General features: G+C 41.7%; 1 protein-coding gene across 1 annotated transcript in view; it reads left to right on the forward strand.

Annotated features, from left to right (window-relative positions):
- The window catches only part of LOC106602849 (solute carrier family 13 member 2), a 56,652-nt gene that overhangs the window by 24,564 nt on the left and 7,870 nt on the right, over positions 1–24,218 (forward strand). Inside the window, exons 6-8 of the mRNA XM_014195783.2 lie at positions 4,947–5,069; positions 23,719–23,928; positions 24,086–24,201. Coding sequence (XP_014051258.1) covers positions 4,947–5,069; positions 23,719–23,928; positions 24,086–24,201 — 449 coding nt within the window. The remainder of the gene's footprint in view (positions 1–4,946; positions 5,070–23,718; positions 23,929–24,085; positions 24,202–24,218) is intronic.

Genomic DNA, 24,218 nt, shown 5'->3' on the forward strand with positions numbered 1-24,218 from the left:
GTGACGAAGGGTTATGCGCCCGACGCGTTTCGTGACAAAAAAATTCTAAATATTACATTACCGTACTTCGAAGCATGTCAACCGCTGTTTAAAATACATTTTTATGCCATTTTTCTCGTAAAAAAGCGATAATATTCCGACCGGGAGTGGTTGTTTTCGTTCAAAGAGAGAGAAAGTAAACATGGAGTCGACTCGTGCACGAGCCTCAGTCTCATAGTACTCTGACCGACCACTATCCAAACGCGCTAATGTTTTTCAGCCAGGGCCTGCAAAGCCACGATTCAGCTTTTTGCCGCCTTCTGAGAGCCCATGGGAGCCGTAGGAAGTGTCACGTAACAGCAGAGATGTAACAGCTGTCTGAGGAAGAAGTGGACCAAAATGCGGCGGAGTTAGGGTTCGTCATATTTAATTACACGAACACTATGCAATGTACATTTTTACATTTTACATTTTAGTCATTTAGCAGACGCTCTTATCCAGAGCGACTTACAAATTGGTGCATTCACCTATAATATCCAGTGGAACAACCACTTTACAATAGTGCATCTAAATCTTTTAAGGGGGGGGGTTAGAAGGATTACCTTATCCTAACCCAGGTATTCCTTGAAGAGGTGGGGTTTCAGGTGTCTCCGGAAGGTGGTGATTGACTCCGCTGTCCTGGCGTCGTGAGGGAGCTTGTTCCACCATTGGGGTGCCAGAGCAGCGAACAGTTTTGACTGGGCTGAGCGGGAACTGTGCTTCCTCAGAGGTAGGGAGGCGAGCAGGCCAGAGGTGGATGAACGGAGTGCCCTTGTTTGGGTGTAGGGCCTGATCAGAGCCTGAAGGTACGGAGGAGCCGTTCCCCTAACAGCTCCGTAGGCAAGCACCATGGTCTTGTAGCGGATGCGAGCTTCGACTGGAAGCCAGTGGAGAGAGCGGAGGAGCGGGGTGACGTGAGAGAACTTGGGAAGGTTGAACACCAGACGGGCTGCGGCGTTCTGGATGAGTTGTAGGGGTTTAATGGCACAGGCAGGGAGCCCAGCCAACAGCGAGTTGCAGTAATCCAGACGGGATTACTGCAAAAACAACAAAACTTACAGCCAACACAGTCCTGTCAGGTGCAACCACAATGACAAGCACAATTACCCACGAAACACAAAGGAAACGTAGGCAACTTATGTGTGACTCCCAATCAACCACAACCCTCTACAGCTGTGCCTGATTGGAAGTCACACGGCCAAAATCAATGAAACAATAAAAAACACACACTCCCTTCTGCCACGTCCTGACCCAACTACACCCTCTACTGGTCAGGACGTGACAAGAGATCCCCTGTTTTGGATAGAGATAATCAAGAAGGCCAAGAAATGGTCAGACAGGGTTCTTCCTGTACAGAATCTTCTCAGGTTTTGGCCTGCCAAATGAGTTCTGTTATACTCACAGACACCATTCAAACAGTTTTAGAAACTTTGGAGTGTTTTCTATCCAAAGCTAATAATTATATGCATATTGTAGTTTCTGGGCAGGAGTAATAATCAGATTAAATCGGGTACGTTTTTTATCCGGCCATGAAAATACTGCCCCCTATCCATAACAGGTTAAATGCTGAGCTGTAGTCGATGAACAGCATTCTTACGTACGTCTTCCTCTTGTCCAGATGGGTTAGGGCACTGTGCAGTGTGATTGCGATTGCGTCGTCTGTGGACCTATTAGGGTGGTAAGCAAATTGGAGTGGGTCTAGAGTGTCAGGTAGGGTGGAGGTGATATGGTCCTTGACTAGTCTCTCAAAGCACTTCATGATGACGGAAGTGAGGGCTACGGGGCGATAGTCATTTAGCTCAGTTACCTTAGCTTTCTTGGGAACGGGAACAATGGTGGCCCTTCTTGAAACATGTGGGAACAGCCGACTGGGATAAGGATTGATTGAATATGTCTGTAAACACACCAGCCAGCTGGTCTACGCATGCTCTGAGGACGAGGCTAGGGATGCCGTCTGGGCCGGCAGCCTTGCGAGGGTTAACCTGTTTAAATGTTTTACTCACGTTAACTGCAGTGAAGGAGAGCCCGCAGGTTTTGGTAGTGGTCCGTGTCAGTGGCACTATATTGTCCTCAAAGCGAGCAAAGAAGTTGTTTAGTTTGTCTGGCAGCAAGACATCGTGGTCCGCGACGGGACTGGTTTTACTTTTATAGTCCGTGATTGACTGTAGACCCTGCCACATACGTGTCGTGTCTGAGCCGTTGAATTGCGACCCTACTTTGTCTCTATACTGACGCTTAGCTTGTTTGATTTCCTTGCGGAGGGAATAGCTACACTGTTTGTATTCGGTCATGTTTCCGGTCACCTTGCCCTGATTAAAAGCAGTGGTTCGTGCTTTCAGTTTGGCGCAAATGCTGCCATCAATCCACGGTTTCTGGTTGGGGAAGGTTTTAATAGACGCTGTGGGTACAACATCTCCGATGCACTTGCTAATAAACACGCTCACCGAATCAGTGTATTCATCAATGTTATTGTCCGATGCTATGAGGAACATATCCCAGTCCACGTGATCAAAAGCAATCTTGAAGCGTGGAATCCGATTGGTCGGACCAGCGTTGAACAGACCTGAGCACGGGCGCTTCCTGTTTTCCCACACGTTGTTACGTTACAGAATTATTCTAAAATTGATCAAATTAAATGTTTTCCTCATCAATCTACACACAATACCCCATAATGACAAAGCGAAAATATATTTTTTTAAAACAGAAATAACTTATTTACATAAGTACTCAGACCCTATGCTATGACGCTCGAAATTGAGCTCAGGTGCATCCTGTTTCCATTGATCATCCTTGAGATGTTTCTACAACTTGATTGGAGTCCAACTGTGGTAAATTCAGTTGATTCGACCTGATTTGGAAAGGCACAAACCTGTCTATATGTAAGGTCCCACAGTTGACAGCGCATGTCACAGGACTGTGTTGAGGCACAGATCTCAGGAAGGGTACCAAAAAAATATCTGTAGCATTGAAGGTCCCCGAGAACACAGTGGCATCCATCATTCTTTTATTTAAAAAATGTACCCATTATACCACCACCCCTCTTCGGAGGACACATACCTTGTTTGTTTTTTTACAGCTTTTCTGCTACATATACACTACCGTTCAAAAGTTTGAGGTCACTTAGAAATGTCCTTGTTTTTGAAAGTAAAGCCTTTTTTTTGTCCATTAAAATAACATCAAATTGATCAGAAATACAGTGTAAAAATTGTTAATGTTGTAAATGACTATTGTAGCTGGAAATTTTATGGAATATCTACATAGGCGTACAAAGGCCCATTATCAGCAACCATCACTCCTGTGTTCCAATGGCACGTTGTGTTAGCTAATCCAATTTTACAATTTTAAAAGGCTAATTGATCATTAGAAAACCCTTTTGTGATTATGTTAGCACCGCTGAAAACTGTTGTCCTCATTAAAGAAGCAATTAAACTAGCCCACTTTAGACCAGTTGAGTATGTGAGGCATCAGCATTTGTGTGTTCGATTACAAGCTCAAAATGGCCAGAAACAAATAACTTTCTTCTGAAACTCGTCAGTCTATTCTTGTTCTGAGAAATGATGGCTATTCCATGCGAGAAATTGCCAAGAAAGTGAAGATCTCGTACAACGCTGTGTACTACTCCCTTCACAGAACAGCGCAAAACGGCTCTAACCAGAATAGAAAAAGGTGTGGGAGGCCCTGGTGCACAACTGAGCAAGAGGACAAGTACATTAGAGTCTAGTTTGAGAAACAGACACCTCACAAGTCCTCAACTGGCAGCTTGATATGGGCAGAAAGTTTAAATTAATCTAACTGCAATGTCCAGTTTACAGTAGCTATTACAGTGAAATAATACCATGGTATTGTTTAAGGAGAGTGCCCAGTTATGAACTTGAAAATGTATTAATTAACCAATTAGGCACATTTGGGCATTCTTGATGCAACATTTTGAACAGAAATGCAATGGTTCATTGAACAGCGTAAAACTTTTCACATACACTGCTGCCATCTAGTGGCCAAAATCAAAATTGTGCCTAACCTGGAATGGTATATTATGGCCTTTGTCTTGCATTTCAAAGATGAGACAAAAAAAAAAGAAAACCATGTTTTTTCTTTGTATTATCTTTTACCAGATCTAATGTGTTATATTCTCCTACATTAGTTTAAGTTCACATTTCCACAAACTTTAAAGTGTTTCCTTTCAAATGGTATCAATATCATATCCTTGCTTCAGGTCCTGAGCTACAGGCAGTTAGATTTGGGTATGTCATTTTTGGCGAAAAAAAGAGAATGATCCTTAAGAGGTTTTAACGAAAGCCTGCTCCAGAGTGCTCAGGACCTCAGACTGGGGCTTCCAACAGGTCAACAACCCTAAGCACACAGCCAAGACAATGCAGGAGTGGCTTCAGGACAAGTCTCTGAATGTCCTTGAGTGACCCAGCCAGAGCCCAGACATCTCTCTAAATATAGCTAAACCAGCGACACTCCCCATCCAACCTGACAGAGCTTGAGAGGATCTGCAGAGAAGAGACTCCCCAAATACATTTGTACCAAGCTTGTAGTGTCATACCCAAGAAGACTCAAGGCTGTAATCGCTGCCAAATGGGCTTCAACAAAGTACTGAGTAAAGGGTCTGAATATTTGTGCAAATGTGTGATCATTTCTAAAAAAACACTTTTACTTTGTCATTATGGGTTATTGTGTGTAGATAGATGAGAAAAAATACTATTGAATCCATTTTAGAATAAGGGTATAACGTAACAGACACAGATACCCACACATGTGTGCGTGCATGCACACTCCATAAATATGACATTGAGTACATGACCATAATTTTCATACAGTCTTGATGAAGATAAAACCAGGCCATATCTAAATCTCCTCCCTATCCCCTTCTCCCCTCTCCTCTCTCTCCCTCTCCTTTCTCCCCCTTCTCCCCCTCTCTATAGCATCTTCCCTGGTAATGGCGATGTGATCAACTTTGCGTCATGGTTTGGCTTTGCCTTTCCCAACATGGTCATCATGCTTATCCTGTCCTGGCTCTGGCTGCAGTTCATGTATATGGGCTTCAAGTAAGTAATTCTGCATTCAAAACAACTGGGAACTCAGAAAAATGGGAGGTCAAATCAGTGATCTTCAGCTCTTTGTTAACCTGTTAGGGCTAGGGGGCAGCATTTGCACGTCTGGATAAAATTTTTTTACCCGATTTAATCTGGTTACTAATCCTACCCAGTAACTAGAATATGCATATACTTATTATATATGGATAGAAAACACTCTAAAGTTTCTAAAACTGTTTGAATGGTGTCTGTGAGTATAACAGAACTCATTTGGCAGGCAAAACCCTGAGACATTTTCTGACAGGAAGTGGATACCTGATGTGTTGTATTGACTTTAAACCTATCCCATTGAAAAACACAGGGGCTGAGGAATATTTTGGCACTTCCTATTGCTTCCACTAGATGTCACCAGCCTTTACAAAGTGTTTTGAGTCTTCTGGAGGGAGATCTGACCGAACAAGAGCCATGGAACGATGATGTCCCATTAGACACCTGGCGCGCGAGTTCATGTTGGGTACCCTCGTTCCAATACGTTATAAAAGAGTATGCATTCGTCCACCTTGAATATTATTCATGTTCTGGTTAAAAAAGGCCCTAATGATTTATGCTATACAACGTTTGACATGTTTGAACGAACGGAAATATATTTTTTCCCCTCGTTCATGACGAGAAGTCCGGCTGGCTTAGATCATGTGCTAACAAGACGGAGATTTTTGGACATAAATGATGAGCTTTTTTGAACAAAACTACATTCGTTATGGACCTGTGATACCTGGAAGTGACATCTGATGAAGAGAATCAAAGGTAATGGATTATTTACATAGTATTTTCGATTTTAGATCTCCCCAACATGACGTCTAGTCTGTATCGCAACGCGTATTTTTCTGGGCGCAGTGCTCAGATTATTGCAAAGTGTGATTTCCCAGTAAGGTTATTTTTAAATCTGGCAAGTTGATTGCGTTCAAGAGATGTAAATCTATAATTCTTTAAATGACAATATAATATTTTACCAATGTTTTCTAATTTTAATTATTTAATTTGTGACGCTGACTTGACTGCCGGTTATTGGAGGGAAACGATTTCCTCAACATCAATGCCATAGTAAAACGCTGTTTTTGGATATAAATATGAACTTGATAGAACTAAAAATGCATGCATTGTCTAACATAATGTCCTAGGAGTGTCATCTGATGGAGATTGTAAAAGGTTAGTGCATCATTTTAGCTGGTTTTATGGTTTTGGTGACCCTGTCTTTGACTTGACAAAACATTACACACAACTCTTGTAAATGTACTGTCCTAACATACTCTAAATTTATGCTTTCGCCGTAAAACCTTTTTGAAATCGTAAAACGTGGTTAGATTAAGGAGATGTTTATCTTTCAAAGGGTGTAAAATAGTTGTATGTTTGAAAAATTTGAATTTTGACATTTATTTGGATTCAAATTTGCCGCTCTTGAAATGCACCTGCTGTTGATGGAGTGCACCACGGGTGGCACGCTAGCGTCCCACCTAGCCCATAGAGGTTAAGAGTTGCTGTCATTTCAGTCACTGTGGTAGCTGACATGTATAGTGTTGAGTCATGTGCATGCATGGACACACTAGCTTTACACAAAGCCTGAAAGATTGAAAAAATCAAATGGCCTAGACAGCTGCCCTGGGGAGTTCCTGATTCTACCTGAATTTTGTTGGAAAGGCTTCCATTAAAGAACACCTTCTGTGTTTTGTCAGACGGGTAACTCTTTATCCACAATATAGCAGGGGGTGTAAAGCCATAACACATACATTTTTCCGGCAACAGACTATGATCTATAATGTCAAAAGCCACACTGAAGTCAAACAAAACAGCCCACACAATCTTTTATCACCAATATCGCTCTGCCAATCATCAGTCATTTGTGTTGTGCTTGTTGAATGTCCTTCCCTATAAGTTTGCTGAAAGTCTGTTGTCAATTTGATTACTGTAAAATAGTATTGGATCCTGTTATAACCTGTTGGTGCTACAGGTTAGCAATGAACCCCGAGCCGGGATTGCTAACAAGGCTGGAAATTCAAAACATCAAAAATCTAATAATTTCAATTTCTCAAACAATCAACTATTTTACACAATTTAAATGATAAACATCTCCTTAATCTAAGCACATTGTTCGATTTTCAAAGAGGCTTTACGGCAAAAGCATAAAGTTAGATTATGTTAGGACAGTACATAGCCACAAAAGTACAAACATCCATTTTCAATTCAAGGTCAGGCGTCACCAAAAGCAGAAACCAGCTTGAATTATGCACTAACTTTTGTCAATCTCCATCAGATGACACTCCTAGGACATTATGTTATACAATACATGCATTTTTTGTTCCATCAAGTTCATATTTATATCCAAAAACAGCATTTTACAGTAGCGTGAAATTCAGATTTTTTCTTCTCTGAAATGCTTCCGGTGAACATAACAAAATTACTATTCGAAAACATTGGTAAATTATAATATTGTCATTCAAAGAATAATATATTATCATCTCGTAATTGCTACCGAATGGCCAGATCTCAAAATAACTTTACTGGGAAATCACATTTTGCAATAAACGGGTGCTATGCTAAGAACAACAGGCTATGCTATACAGTTAGCATCATCTAAAATCGATAATAACATTGTAAATATCCCCTTACCTTTGATTATCTCCATCAGAAGACAGGCATCCCAGGTCCGGAAGGCATCCCAGGTCCGGAACAAATGTGGCTTCTTTTGACAAAGTTCATAATTTATGTCCAAATAACACCAAGTACTTAGCGTTCATTATGCTCCCACAAAACGTGGTGGGGGACTGTAAAATCACGCCGAAAAGCTAAAAAAACCTAGTAAATAATCTATTTATGTTCGTTCAAACATGTCAAATGTTGTTTAGCATTAATCTTTTGGTCCATTTTTAACGTTAAACATCAGTAATATTTTCACACAACCTATCCTATGTCGAGATAAACAATGAAGACAAAACTCACGTTTCTCAGATTTATGCGCAGGCGCAAAAAAATGAAGTGATGACATGTCAACTTCCTTGGATTCTAATTTGCTCTCTGTTTATCATAGACGCTTCAAACAACTTTATAAAGATCGTTGACATCTAGTGGAAGCCGTAGGTGTTGCGAAATGAATCCTTTCTCACTATGGTATCTATAAAACAATGACACTAAATAGTACAGTCACAAAATTCACATTTTTACTGCCCCCGAGCCCCAACAGGATAACACACATTTTTCAAAAAGTTTACTAAGGGTTGGTAACAGGCTGATTGCGGGGCCAAAGGGGGCCGCCTTGGTCCAGGCTGTGCCCAGGCTGTTGATTGACTAGGACAGGGAGATGTAGCTGGAGGGGCATCCACAGCCATGGAGGGAACACCCAAGCCCCCGGCAGAAGACAGCTGGTACAAGGGCTCAAAGCGATTTGGAAGTCTTAAGTCCGGATGTGGGGGAAGAAGGCAGGCGTGCTGAGAACGATTATTCTCCATCTTTCTGGTTTAGACACACATTCATTTTTCGCTCACCTGGAGTCAAATAATGAGCAGCCATTTTCTGGTCCAAGCTAGTAGAGGGCTGCAGTGGTGGAAATAGATCACAGTCCAGGAAGGTCCCATTATGATCCTCTTGGATGTTTTGATAGGAAGCATTTAAAGATACCGATAGTCTCATAGCATCCATATTCAGTTCAAGGCGCCTGGTCAAATTTTGTATTTCTTCATGAAGAGTACTAGTCCTTTCTTTACCGTCATTAAGTTCTATACATTTTTCACAAATTAAGGTATCCATCGGACCTTTCCTCGTGACAACAACGAACATGTTGCAGATTATACATTTGATAGAACACGAGTACCCAGCAGATTCAAATGAGTTTTCACTGCTGCACGCCAACAGTCCAAGGGAACAAACATTTCCTGGCTCCGCTGGGGACTTAGATGCATATGAAGAGCGAGAGAGAAGCGCAGGGGGGTGGGTGATGTCTGGGTCAGTTGTTAGTGGCAGGTCGCCGGCTGTTCCTTGCTTTGCACCAGCCCGTCTGCGTGTTAGTTTTTGGTGTAGCCTCTCAGAGCTCTGTCTCCAGTGTCTGATTTCCTGGGACTGCAGGTCCTGTAGTTTGAGGGTTCTTGGATGGATGACTCTATGGATGGATGACTCTATGTAGAAAAACACTGGGTGGAGAACGATTACTCTTTTGCAGATTTTATAATGAACTCACCACAGTTAGAGCAGCCACGATCTAACTTGCTTACTTTGAGGGAGAGGTTGACTTCCTCCCTATAGGCTGCCTCATCATCATCGCTGGTCACTCCTACCACCGCCATGTCGTCAGAAACTTGATTATGGGGATGGAGTCATGCGCAGCCATGAGGTTGTGGAGTACAGGAGGGGATTAAGGACACACCCCTGAGTGGCCCCCATGTTGATGGTCAGTGTGGCAGATGTGTTGTTGCCTACGCTCACCGCCTGGGTGCAGCAGTCAAGAAGTACAGGATCCAGTGGCAGAGAGAGCTTTACAGTCCCAGGGCCCTTTGCTTGGTGAAGGGCTTGGAGGGGACAAAGGTGTTGAATGCTGAGCTGTAGTCAATGAACAGCATTCTTACACAGGTATTCCTTTTGTCCAGTTGGGTGAGGGTAGTGTGAAGTGTGATAAAGATTGAATCATCTGTGGATCTCTTAGGGCGGTATGCAAATTGGAATGGGTCCAGCCTTTCAAAGCATTTCATGGCTATAGATGTGAGTGCTACAGGGCGATAGTAATTTAGGCAGGGTAACTTGGCGTTCTTGGGCATGGGGACTATGGTGGTCTGCTTGAAACAAGTTACTATTATAGACCAGGTCAGGGATAGGTTGTAATGTCAGTGAAGACACTTGCCAGCTGTTCAGCGAATGCTCTGAGTGTGCGTCCTGGTATTCCATCTGGCCCTGTGTCCTTGTAAATGTTAACCTGTTTAAAGATACTCACATCGGATACAGAGAGCGAGATCACACAGTCACCTGGAACAATTATCATGCATGGTTCAGTGCTGCTTGCCTCAAAGTGAGCATAGAAAGCATTTAGCTGCTCTGGTAGGCTCGTGTCGCTGGGCAGCTCGCGACTGGGTTTCCCTTTGTATTCCGTGATAGTTTGCAAGCCCTGCCACATCCGTCAAGCATCAGAGCTGTAGGATTCGATCTTTGTCCTGTATTGATGCTTTGCCTGTTTGATGGCTTGTCGGAGGTCACAGTGAGATTTCTTATTAGCATCTGGATTAGTGTCCTGCTCTTTGAAAGCGGGCGATGTTGCATGTAAGCGGGCGATGTTGCATGTAATTCATGGCTTCTGGTTGGGATATGTACGGTCACTGTCATCGATGAACTTAATAATGAAGCCGGTGACTAATGTGGTAAACTCCTGAATGTTATCGGATTAATCCCGGAACATATTCCAGTCTCTACTAGCGAAACAGTCCTGTAGCTTAGCATCCGCTTCATCAGACCACTTCCATATTGTGCACGTCACTAGTACTTCCTGTTTGAGTTTTTGCTTGTAAGCAGGAGGATAGAGTTATGGTCTGATTTGCCAAATGGAGGGCCTTGTATGTGTTTGTGTGTGTGTGGAGTAAAATGTATCTAGAGTTTTGTCGTCTCGAGTTGCACAGGTGACATGCTGGTATAAAATGGATCTCAGTTTCCCTGCATTAAAATCACTGGCCATTACAAAACACTACGTCTGAATGTATATTTTCTGGTTTGCTTATAGTCCTATACAGCTCGTTGAGTGGGGTCTTAGTGCAAGCATCGGTTTGTGGTGGTAAATAGACAGCTACAAAAAAATTGATGAAAACGCTCTTGGTAAATAGTATGGTCTGCAGCTTATCATGAGGTATTCTAACTCAGGCCACCAAAAACGTGAGACTGGAGATCGTACACCAGCTGTTGTTAAAATAGAGAAACACCCCGCCTCACTTCGTCTTACCCGAGTCTGCCGTCCGGTCTTGACCATGCATAGAAAAACCAGAAAGCTGTACAGTACATTACTGATGTCTTCATTCAACCACGACTCAGAAACATAGAATTTTACAGTTGTCAGGACCTGTTGATAGGATAGTCTCAAACGGATAGTCTCGAACGGAGCTCATCCATCATTTGCTGCACGTTCGGTAATAGAACAGAGGACAATGGCGGTCTATTTGCTCTCTGGCGTAGTACCATCAGGATGCTGACAAAATCAGTACAGGTCGTTTCACTGAGCAGCCATTACGAACACAGGCTATAAAACAATGATCACTAAGGTCATTACAGAAAACACCAGACTGATACCAATCAGGATTATTTGTGAGGATAATATCGAGGAGAGTAGCCTTTTCTGGTTGTTTGGAGTCATACCTTGTGGGATTGGTAATAATATGAGAAAGATTTAGGGAGTCCCATTACTTAGGACCTGGTCAGGTGGTTTAAGCATGTCCCAGTTTAGGTCACCTAGGAGGACAAATTCAGACTTAGTGTAAGGGGCCAGGAGAGAGTTTAGGGCAGGTAGGGTACAGGCCGTGACTGATGGAGGACCATAGCACCCAGCAACAGTCAACAAAGAGCTATTTGAAAGTGTAATGCTTAAAATCAGCAAATCACATTTTTTGGGGGACAGACTTGTTGGAGACAACCAATCACTGAAGGTGATCCTTGGTAAAAATTGCCACTCCACCACCTTTGGAAGATCTGTCTTGCCGAAAAAGGTTATAACCAGAAAGGTTAACATCAGTATTCAAAACACTTTTCCTTAACCACGTCTCAGTAATGACCAACACATCTGGATTGGAGATGTGAACCCACACTTTCAATTGATCAATTTGAGGTAATAAGCTTCTAGTGTTAGCTTCTTATGGATCATTGGGACGCTAGCGTCTTACCTCAACAACATTCATTGAAATTGCAGAGAGCGAAGTTCAAATGACAGAAATCGTAATATTAAACATTCATGAAAATACAAGTGTTATACATCAGTTAAAAGCTTAACTTCTTGTTAATCCAGCCGCTTTGTCAGATTTCAAAAAAGCTTTACGGCGAAAGCACACCATGCGATTATCTGAGGACAGCGCCCAGCACACAAAAGCATTACATACATTTCCAACCAAGCAGAGGCGTCACGAAAGTCAGAAATAGCGATAAAATAAATCACTTACCTTTGAAGATCTTCATCTGGTTGCAATCACAAGGGTCCCAGCTACATAACAAATGGTCCTGTTGTTCGATAAAGTCCTTCTTTATATCCCAAAAAAGTCTGTTTCATTGGCGCGCTTGACTCAGTATTCCACCGGTTTCCCTCGTTGAAAATGCGTACAAATGAATCCCGTAAATTACCAATAAACTTCTTCCAAACATATCAAACAACATTCCTAATCAATCCTCAGGTACCCTAATATGTAAATAAATTATACAATTTAAGACGGAGAATACCGGAGACCATTACCAGAGATAAATAACGAAGTGCACGCCCTCAACGGAACACGCAACAAACACTACAGCCAAAATGGGAGCCACTTAGAAAAAGTACAAATTCTAGCTATTTTTTCTAAAAACAAGCCTGAAACTCTTTCTAAAGACTGTTGACATCTAGTGGAAGCCCTAGGAACTGCAATATGGGAGATCTTCCTTTTATATTCCCATTCCCAGCCATTGTAATCAGTGGTGAGATGAAGAAAAAAAAACAGATGGATTGTCCTCAGGTTTTTGCCTGCCATATCAGTTATGTTATACTCACAGACATTATTTTAACCTCTCTTGGGCAGGTGGGACGCTACCGTCCCACCCACGGTTCACACTATTCAACAGCCAGTGAAAAATAAGAGTGCCAAATTCAAAACAACAAAATGTCATAATTCAAAGTTCTCAAACATACGACTATTTTACACCATTTTAAAAGGTACACTTCTCCTTAATCGAACCACATTGTCCGATTTCAAAAAGGCTTTACTGCAAAAGCATAAAGTTAGATTATGTTAGGACAGGTACAACACAAGAAAAACCACACAGCCATTTTCCAAGCAGGAGAGGGGTCACAAATACCAGAAATTCAGCTAAAATTAAGCACTAACCTTTGACGATCTTCATCAGATGACACTCCTAGGACTCAATGTTAGACAGTACATGTATGTTTTGTTCGATAAAGTTCATATTTATATCCAAAAACAGCATATTACATTGGCGCGTGATGTTCAGAAAATATTTTGCCTCCAATACTGCTGGTGAATCAGCACAACAATTTACAAAAATACTCATCATAAACGTTGATAAAATATTAAACTGATATTCTAAGAATTATAGATAACCATCTCCTTTATGCAACCGCTGTGACTGATTTCAAAAAAGCTTCACGGGGAAAGCACACTTTGTAATAATCTGAGTACGACGCTCAGAAATATACACCAGGCAATACAGATACCCGCCATTTTGGAGTCATCTAAAATCATAAATAGCATTATAAATATTCACTTACCTTTGATGATCTTCATCAGAAGGCACTTCCAGGAATCCCAGGTCCACAATAAATGTTGTTTTGTTCGATAAAGTCCATAATTTATGTCCAAATACCTCGTTGTTTGTGCGTTCAGTAAGCTACTCCAAATGTAGGAAGCGCACCAAAAATTTCACGACGAAAAGTTAAAAAAAAGTTATATTTACGTTCGTTGAAACATGTCAAACGTTGTATAGCATCAATCTTCAGGGCCTTTTTAACATAAAACTTCAATAATATTCCAACCGTACGATTCCAATGTCTTAAAATGTTTTGGAACACAGCTACCTCATCACGTGAATGCGCGCCACATAACTCATGTCATTTTCTGAGTCACCAACTTCCTGGCCTTCTTGTTCGCTCTCTGTTCACTGCAAAAGCCTGAACAAGGTTCTAAAGACTGTTGATATCTAGTGGAAGCCTTAGGAAGTGCAAAATGAACCCTAAGTCACTGTGTGTTAGATAGGCAATGACTTGAAAAGACTACAAGCACCAGATTTCCCAGTTCCTGGTTGGATTTTTCTCAGGTTTTTGCCTGCCATATGAGTTCTGTTATACTCACAGACATCATTCAAACAGTTTTAGAAACTTCAGAGTGTTTCCTATCCAAATCTACTAATAATATGCATATTCTGGGCCTGAGTAACAGGCAGTTTACTTTGGGCACCTCATTCATCCAAACTTCTGAATACTGCCCACTAGCCCGAAGAAGTTTTAACGTGCAGAAAACCCAGGCTTTTACGAGAGCAGAAATCAGTGAAGCAGATATCAGAGCACAGTTGGGGTCAGAATTGGGGCTAGCAACAGTAGATGGGCCAGGGTGTATATGCAAATTAACAGTAATACAATCAGGGCACGGCATATCTGAATGTACATCAGTTATCAACAAGATCATATTGTACAGCAATTTCATCCGGTAACATGAATACAAAGCCGGCGAGAGGTGGTTAGAATAAGATGGGAGGCCAAAAGTCTGTGTAACCAATAGAGTCAGAGTCCCGAGCATAGTCTGTCCCACGGTTGGGTAAAGAACGTTTGTAGTCAACAAAGAATGCAGGAGTCATGAGAGAAATTGTAATGTGCTCTATTTTTCACTCAGTTCCAGGTTGGAATTGTGTCCTCAGGTCTCTCTGCTGTTTGTTAGCTAGAGCACCCTCCATATAGCTTGGAAAAAGAAAACCTTGGAAGCAGTAATCTCTCCGGTTAATTTTGGTCAAAATTAGGTTGTAGGTTTGGAGTTTTAATCTGGAGGGAAGGCCATGCTGTGGAGGGTATCATCCTGCATATGTACCTGCTGAAGAATACCAGTTAATCTAACTGCAAATCTATCCTTTTGTAAAAAACATGTTGAAAAATGTGAGAGCTCACATTAAGCTGCATCTCTCTCTCTCTCTCTGAGGGGGGCGTGTCTCTCTTTATGGATATTGCCTCCCTGATATGATTGTTCCAGGGTGAATATCTACAGGACTTGTAGCAAGTATCCACTCCTTTTTACGATTTCTGTTATGTCTTTTCCTCAGTTTGTTCCCAGCTGAAAGCTTTCATCCAATGGGGTTACAGGATCTGTACTACTTTATTTACTGCAGCAGGATTAGGCTGTAGGACACACACTAGTCAGTGATTAGCCAACATTTTACTACTTTGTATACATCAATACACAAAGTATTCACACCCCTTGAATTTTTCTATAGTTTGTTAAGTCACAATATGGGATTCAAATGGATATAATTGTAATTTTTTTTGTCAACAATCTTCACAAAATGTTCTATTATGTCAAAGTGCTAGAAAAGTTCTAACATTTAAAAAAACTGAATGGATAATAAAACACTAATATATCTTGATTAGATGTAGTATTCAACCCCCTCAGTCACCTTTGGCAGCGAATACAGCTGTGAGTCTTTCTGGGTAAGTCTCTAAGAGCTTTGCACACCTGGATTGTAAAATATTTGCCCATTATTATTTTACAAATTCTTCAAGCTCTGTCAAGTTGGTTGTTGATCATTGCTAGACAGCAATTGTCAAGTTTTGCCATAGATCTTCAAGCCAATTTAAGTCAAAACGGTAACTAGACATCAGCAGATGTCACAAAGCGCTTCTACAGAAACACAGCCTAAAACCCCAAACAGAAAGCAATGCAGATGTAGAAGCATGGTGGCTAGGAAAAACTCCCTAGAAAAGGAAGGAACCTAGGAAGAAACCTAGAGAGGAACCAGGCTCTGAGGGGTGGTCAGTCCTCTTCTGGCAGTGCCGGGTGGAGATTATAAGAGTACATGGCCATTAAGGCCAGATTGTTCTTCAACATGTTCAAACATACATAGATGACCAGCAGGGTCAAATAATAGTCACAGTGGTTGTAAAGGGTGCAACAGGTCAGCACCTCAGGAGTAAATGTCAAATGGATTTTCATAGCCGAGCATTCAGAGACAGCAGGTGCAGTAGAGAGGGAGAGAGAGAGGTAGAAAGAAGGAGAGAGAGAGCCAGAGGGAGACAGAGAGAGAGAGTTTCCCTGTCCTACAATACGCCCAGACAGGGCCAAACAGGCACGATATAACCCCACCCACTTTGCCACAGAATAGCCGCCAACCACTAAAGCGATATCAATAGACCACTAACTTACTACCCTGAGACAAGGCTGAGTGTAGCCCATGAAGATCTCCTCGAGGGGGCGCAAAACCGGACAGGAAGATCACGTCAATGACTCAACCCACTCAAGTCGATCACCGCTCCTAGGGACGCAATAGAAAAGCACTAGTAAACCAGTGGCTCAGCTCCCATAATAGCATCAGAGGCAGAGAATCCCAATGAAGAGAGGGGAGCCTGCCAGGCAGAGACAGCAAGGATGGTTCGTCACGCCAGTGCCTTGCCGTTCACCTTTGCACCACTGGGCCAGAGTACACTCAATCATAGGACCTACTGAAGAGATGAGTCTTTAGTAAAGACTTAAAGGTTGAGATGTCTCTCACATAGATAGGCAGACCATCCCATGAAAATGTAGTTCTATAGGAGAAAGCCCTGCCTCCAGCTGTTTGCTTAGAAATTCTAGGGACAATAAAGAGTCCTGTGTCTTGTGACATAGAGTTCATGTAAGTATGTAAGGCAGGACCAAATTGCAGAGATAGGTAGGAGCAAGTTCATTTATCTTGTTGGGGCTAGGGGGCAGTATTTACACGGCTGGATAAAAAACGTACCCGATTTAATCTGGTTACTAATCCTACCCAGTAACTAGAATATGCATATACTTATTATATATGGATAGAAAACACCCTAAAGTTTCTAAAACTGTTTGAATGGTGTCTGAGTATAACAGAACTCCTATGGCAGGCAAAAACCTGAGAAGGTTTCATGCAGGAAGTGGCCTGTCTGACAAGGTGTTGTTGTTCTTGCTTCTGTTTATTGAAGAGTCAGGATCTTAGCTGTAACGTGACAATTCCTACGGCTCCAATAGGCTCTCAGAGCCCGGGAAAAACCTGAACGATGACGAGGCAGCCTCAGGCTGAAACACATTATCGCCTTTTCCAAGTGGCCCATCAGAGGACAATGGAATTAGGCGCGTGCCCGATTCGACCCCGTGCAGAATTTTCCTTCGGCTGTTTAGCTAATTGCAGATTCCCGGTCGGAATATTATCGCTTTTTTACGAGAATAATGGCATAAAAATTAATTTTAAACAGCGGTTGACATGCTTCGAAGTACGGTAATGGAATATTTAGAAAAAAATTTGTCACGTTATGCGCCATGCGCACGACCGTGATTTACCATTCTGATAGTGTCTAGAACGCACAAACAAAACTTCGCTGATGGAACATAACTATGGATTATTTGGGACCAAACCTACATTTGTTATTGAAGTAGAAGTCCTGGGAGTGCATTCTGACGAAGAACAGGAAAGGTAAGACCATTTTTCTTATAGGAAATGTGATTTTGGTGAAGGCTAAACTGGGTGGGTGTCTAAATAGCTAGCCCGTGATGCCGGGCTATCTACTCAGAATATTGCAAAATGTGCTTCATCCGAAAAGCTATTTTAAAATCGGACATATCGAGTGCATAGAGGAGTAATGTATCTATAATTCTTAAAATAATTGTTATGCTTTTTGTGAACGTTTATCGTGAGTAATTTAGTAAATTCCCCGGAAGTTTGCGGGGGGTATGCTTTTTCTGAACGTCACATGCTAATGAATAAAGCTGGTTTTTTATATAAATATGAACTTGATTGAACAAAACATGCATGTATTGTATAACATAATGTCCTAGGTGTGTCATCTGATGAAGATCATCAAAGGTTAGTGCTGCATTTAGCTGTCTTCTGGGTTTTTGTGACATTATATGCTAGCTTGAAAAATGGGTGTCTGATTATTTCTGTCTCGGTACTCTGCTGACATAATCTAATGTTTTGCTTTCGTTGTAAAGCCTTTTTGAAATCGGACAGTGTGGTTAGATTAACGAGAGTCTTGTCTTTAAAATGGTGTAAAATAGTCATATGTTTGAGAAATTGAAGTTATAGCATTTGAGGCATTTGTATTTCGCGCCACGCGATTCCACTGGCTGTTGACTAGGGTGGGACGCTAGCCCAGGGAAGTTAACTGACTTTGACTGCCTTGGAAGTGACTAGCTCTATTTTGAGTTGTGAGATATCACAATCTCTTACAATAATGACAGTAACGGAGGTGGTCTTTATTGCAGTGAGATTGCTAAGGCGAAGACCGCCATGTTTCGTTTTTTTTTTGTTAAAATCAATTGGCTTCAAAGTGAAATCTCTGAATGGATTCCTTCCTCTCCGGCAACTGAGTTAGGAAAGCCGCTTGTATCTTTGTAGTGACCGGGTGTATTGAGACAGCATCCAAAGTGTAATTAATAACTGCACCATGCCCAAAGGGATATTCAATGTCTGCTTTTTTCTTTTACCAATGTACCAATTGGTGCCCTTCTTTGAGAACCATTGGAAAACCTCCCTATTCTTTGTGGTTGAATCTGTGCTTGAAATTCACTGCTCGAATGTGGGACCTTACAGATAATTATATGTGTGGGGTATAGAGCTGGGGTAGTTATTTAAAAATCATGTTACAACCTGTTAGGGACAGATGTTTTTCAAGCTAGCATATATGTCACAAAAACCAAAACCACAGCTAAATGCAGCACTAACCTTTGATGATCTTCATCAGATGACACTCTTAGGACATTATGTTATACAATACATGCATGTTTTGTTCAATCAAGTTCATATTTATATCAAAAACCAGCTTTTTACATTAGCTTGTTTGGTTCAGAACTAGCATACCCACCGAAAACTTCCGGTGAATATACTAAATTACTCACGATAAACGTTGACAAAAAACATAACAAATATTTTAAGATTTATAGATACAGAACTCCTTTATGCAATCGCGGTGTCAGATTTTAAAATAGCTTTTCGGTGAAAGCACATTTTGCAATATTCTGAGTAGATAGCCCGGCCATCATGGCTAGCTATTTTGACACCCACCAAGTTTGGCACTCACCAAACTCAGATTTACTATAAGAAAAATTGTATTACCTTTGCTGTTCTTTGTCAGAATGCACTCCCAGGACTTCTACTTCAACACCCAATGTTGTTTTGGTTTCAAATAATCCATAGTTCTATCCAAATAGCTCCGTTTTGTTCGTGCGTTCAAATCACTATCCGAAGGGTGATGCGCCCGGCGCGTTTCGTGACAAAAAATTGTTCAAAATATTCCATTACCGTACTTCGAAGCATGTCAAACGCTGTTTAAAATAAATTTTTATGCAATTTTTCTCGTAAAATAGCGATAATATTCCAACCGGGAGACGTTGTATCCGTTCAAACACTGAAAGAGGAAAATGGAGTCGTCACATGCACGCGCGCCAGTGCCATTGTTCTCTGATGTACCACTCACCAAAACCCCTACTGTTTTTTGCCCAGAGACTGCAGAGTTATCATTCCACGTTCTGGCGCCTTCCTAGAGCCAATGAAAGCCTTAGAAAATGTCACGTTACAGCAGAGATCCTGTATTTTCGACAGAGGCTACAGAAGGCCAAGAAATGGTCAGACTGGGCACTTCCCGTATAGAATCTTCTCAGGTTTTGAGAAGCCATATGAGTTCTGTTATACTCACAGACACCATTCAAACAGTTTTAGAAACTTTAGGGTGTTTTCTATCCAGATCTACTAATTATATGCATATTCTAGTTTCTGGGCTGTTTAATAACCAGATTAATCGGGTACGTTTTTTATCCGGCCGTGAAAATACTGCCCCCTATCCCAAACAGGTTAAACACTATTATTAAAACAGAATCCATGCAACTTATTACGTAACTTGTTAAGCACATCTTTAATCCTAAATTTATGCAGGTTGGCCATTACAAACCGGTTGAATACTTATTGACTCAAGACAGCTTTTAGTTTTTTATTAATTTGTTAAACATTTCTAAAAACACAATTCCACTGAGATGATGGGGTATTTTGTGTAAATCAGTGACACACAATCTCCCTTTAAACTATTTTAAATTCAGGCAGTAAGACAACAAAATGTGGAAAAAGTAAAGGGGTGAAAAAACTTTCTGAAGGCACTGTACTATATCTATCCATCCATCTCCCTCGTATCAATAGATCATGCACACTAACCTTCACTCACAATACCTACTCCCAACAGACGCCAGTCAGTCACCCACACTAGATTGTGGTTTAGGGTTTCGGTTAGCCTACCATTTGAAGTATTATTTTTAGGAAAATACAAATCATGAAGATCCAGTTTTATAGACAATATACAGACACCCAGACAACACATTGAGCATACAAAACAACCCTCGCAATATCAACTGAATTACATGGGTCTATTACTGAACTGTTTGTTGAAACAAATATTTGAACGGGAAGAGACTGTTGAGATGTACAAACTATGGCATAAGCGAATGATTAGCAGACAAGAGGCAATCTGTAATTTTGATTAAGACATTAATGACCAAGCCAAGATGGACTTAGTCAATATAACTATTTCTTCAGCACTTTTGAAATGTAGAGACAGAATTCAGAACATGGGCCATTTTTAGTGTTCTCCATGTACACCAAGTCAGAAACATAGGATAAATAAAGGAGGCATATAAGCAGACAAAGAAAGCTCTTACAGTGTTTGATGATGGCATTGCTCTAAAACAGGCTATATATGTACCACCAATTGCTGAGGGGGAAAGGGACAAAATTATTAGGGTGAAGCACATGGGCTACCAACAGCTTACTACACAACATACACTTCTTATCTATAGTATACATATCTCCCTGGCATATTACATAATTGATACAGCAGCATACAATACATTTTAGGAGTCACCGTTGTTGTGCTGTGGCCACTTGAACAGGAAGGTGGCGCGGCGATCCTTTGTCATCGAACTTTGTCATAAAAGTCTGACATTCTCTGGATTTATGATGCTTTCAAGACATCTGGGAACTCGAATCATGACAAGGTTGAATCATGACTTCAGTGATCTTCAGGTCGGAGCTCTAGAAAGAGACTGAGTTCTCGACTTGGAAATCTGAGTTGGATGACCATTCAAGACGTATTTTCCCCAGTCGGAGCAAATTTTTTTCAGAGTTCCCAGTTATCTTGAACTTACTGAAGTCTGAGATTTCCCAGTTCTGAGTTTCCAGTTGTTTTGAAATTGGCAGAAGTCATGCTGGATTCACAGCATGGCCAATGTATTCAAACTTTTCTGGCCAATGTTGTTGCGTGTGAATGTTTATCATTTTAAGCTCGGAAAAGAGACCCTTTTAGATAGATGCTTTAAATCCTTAAACCCAGACTTGGACCACACACACTCTCCAACGAATAGCAGGCAGGGGAAGCAAAATAGTGAGTGCTATGCAATCTTGCAGTTAGCCACTGATCCCTTCCAAACCACTCAGTTGAAATTGTCATTTTCGGTCCAATGGCCGATGAGCACCAATACCTTTTATCTATAATTTCTTGGATGAGCACTTCTAATGTAAATCTATGGCAGCACCCAAGGGGGCTTCAACTGCCTAGCTCTCCCTGTAGATTACGCGGTGACGTAGTGTCCCCATGAATGACAGAACACTGAGCCTATCACGGCGCAACTAGAGAAGATTACCAGCCCCTGCACTCTGTATTTTCCACTGGCTGCCCCTCCACCATAGAAAGCACTAATCTTGGCTAAAATACCTGCATTTTGGAGCTGCCTTACTCAAGAATGAAAGAAAAAGACCATGTGGCTTTATTCACTCAATACATTTGTTTTTACATTGTTTGCAAATTGATGTGTGACACGAATTAATGCCAAAATAACAGGATTAAAAAAAAAAACATTTTAAGCTAAACATGTGGGGCTCAAAACAGGTGAACCTCTGCCCTGAATGATGGGTCGCCACTGGCTAGATAGTTAACTAAGTTAGCTACGTTACCGCTGCTTGACTTATTTTCTGCTGCGCTGATGTTGGCTGATCGGATGGCTTCCTCTTTGAAGTGAAGGTGAAAATCGATGGAATAGATTCACATTTCAATGTTCTACGACCTGGCAACACCCTCAGTTAAGACTTCAGGTCTGTTTCGAAATCCTCTGGCTGAAAGTGTTGGCAACCAACACATACATTTGGATATTTTTCCACAGGAGTTTTCACATCATAGGCAGCATTCTCTATTGCTGCCAGCCAGTGCTTAATCTGTAAACCGGGAGGTGCTGGAACAACAAGTGAGCATGAGAGGGGGGTGACCTGGGGACCGGAACATGAGATATTTTTTTTTACCTTGGTAATAAAGCATTGCATGCATATCATCACATTTGCGTAGTGGTATAGAGCAGTAGAGTAGAGGCACTTACAGAAGTTGCACACATGGGATTTTTTTTGTTGCCTTTTATAAAAGTTATTTATGCAATTCTATGTCATTTTACATGATTGGAGACTTAGGCATAATCTTTTTTAATGTCACATTCAAAGCTGGGAACGGGTACTTCCAACTTCAGTGCGTTCAACACAACTGGGAAATCGGGAAAAAACAAGCTCCGACTGGGAAAATTTGTTTGAATGGTCATCAAACTCGAAATTCCAAGTGGGGAACTCTGGCCTCTTTCTAAAGCACCAAATGTCCGACCTGAAGATCACTGACGTCATGATTCGACCTGTTTTTTTTCAGAGTCCCCAGTTGTCTTGAAAGCACCATATTACGTCACAAATGATCAAACAGTCAGGCTACTTTGACACTGACAAACTGATTATCTGAGCTCAATGAAAACGACCTTGTCTTGAATCCATCAATAGCCTAGGTGTGTGGAGACACATATTGTATGCTGCAATATGAGGAGGAAATTATAGTCCTAAAAATGGACGAGAATTAACAGAGGCAACTCGAAAGAACTTTCACCGCGTTTATTCAAATTTGTGACAATTATTTTTCATGCCATGAGAGGTACCGAGCCGGCCAAATGTGTTCCGGAACGAAACAGTCCAAAACGGAGAAGTGCCGGATCCTGTTCCGGCAGGCTTCAGCTTAAATTAAGCACTGCCGCCAGCCACTTTCGGCTCAGAGGAATATTTCCGGCAGGTAACCAATGAAATGTTACCCCAGCAGCCTGCACTTGCTTGTAGTTTGCACATCCAGGTATTGAGCACCTCAACATGACTAAACTTTACAGTTGTTGTCGACACAAAAATAAAAAGTTCTTCGCAATCTCAAAAGGTCAAATAGGGGGGTGCTTATATTTGTCCTGTAAGTGTGAGGTGTGTAAATACAAGTGTGAGGTGTGAAATGTGTTTTTTTTTGCATATCCCGACTCCCGAGACACCCTCTGATGTTCTATGAACGAGTGGCTGGTCCCGTGAGTAACGTTAGCTATCTGTTGACACCAATTCTCAACTGGATCAACTTCGACAGGAGTGGTACTACATCCTGAAATCGCTATGAATTCCACATATTATGGTTTGCTTACAATCAGAGATGCAGAAACACTGGTATTTGTGTGCAGTGAGGCAATTTTCGACTTTTTATAAATAACAAGTTAATGGACATATACATCGAAGGAGCAGCGGTGAAATATCACTTTAAGAGAAGCCACAGAACAGGATACATTACTTCTAACTAATAGCTCCTAATTCAAATACGTTTGATATTAATTGATTCTTTGAGGTCTCACTCCTTACCCGTGTGTGTCGTTGACAGCATGAAGAAGTCATTTGGCTGCGGGAAGAAGAATGAGGGAGACAAGGAGGTGTTCGCAGTGATGAAGGAGGAGTACAGGAAGCTGGGGAGCATGACCTTTGCCGAGGGGGCTGTGCTGACCATCTTTGTCCTGCTGGTGGTGATGTGGTTCACCAGAGAACCAGGCTTCATGCCAGGCTGGGCCACTGTACTGTTTAACAAGGATGGAGCGTGAGTAGCACACATATACAGATACATTCATGCACACAGGCTGGCGCAGGCAGGCACGCAGTCAGGTGCATGCACGCGCACACAAACACACCAATAAAATGTGAATGTCTGTTCTTCTAACTGAATTCTAAACTCTTTCCCTGTGTGTGTCTTTTAGGTTTGTGACAGACGGGACAGTTGCCATATTCATGTCCACGCTCTTCTTCATTATCCCCTCACGGCCATTCTGCTGTAAGAGTGCTGAGGAAGAGGAGGGAGAGGCTGGGGAGGAAGGTGAGGGGGGGCGGGGG

Source organism: Salmo salar, chromosome ssa04 (assembly GCF_905237065.1).
Source record: "Salmo salar chromosome ssa04, Ssal_v3.1, whole genome shotgun sequence".
NCBI classification, from domain to species: Eukaryota; Metazoa; Chordata; class Actinopteri; order Salmoniformes; family Salmonidae; genus Salmo; species Salmo salar.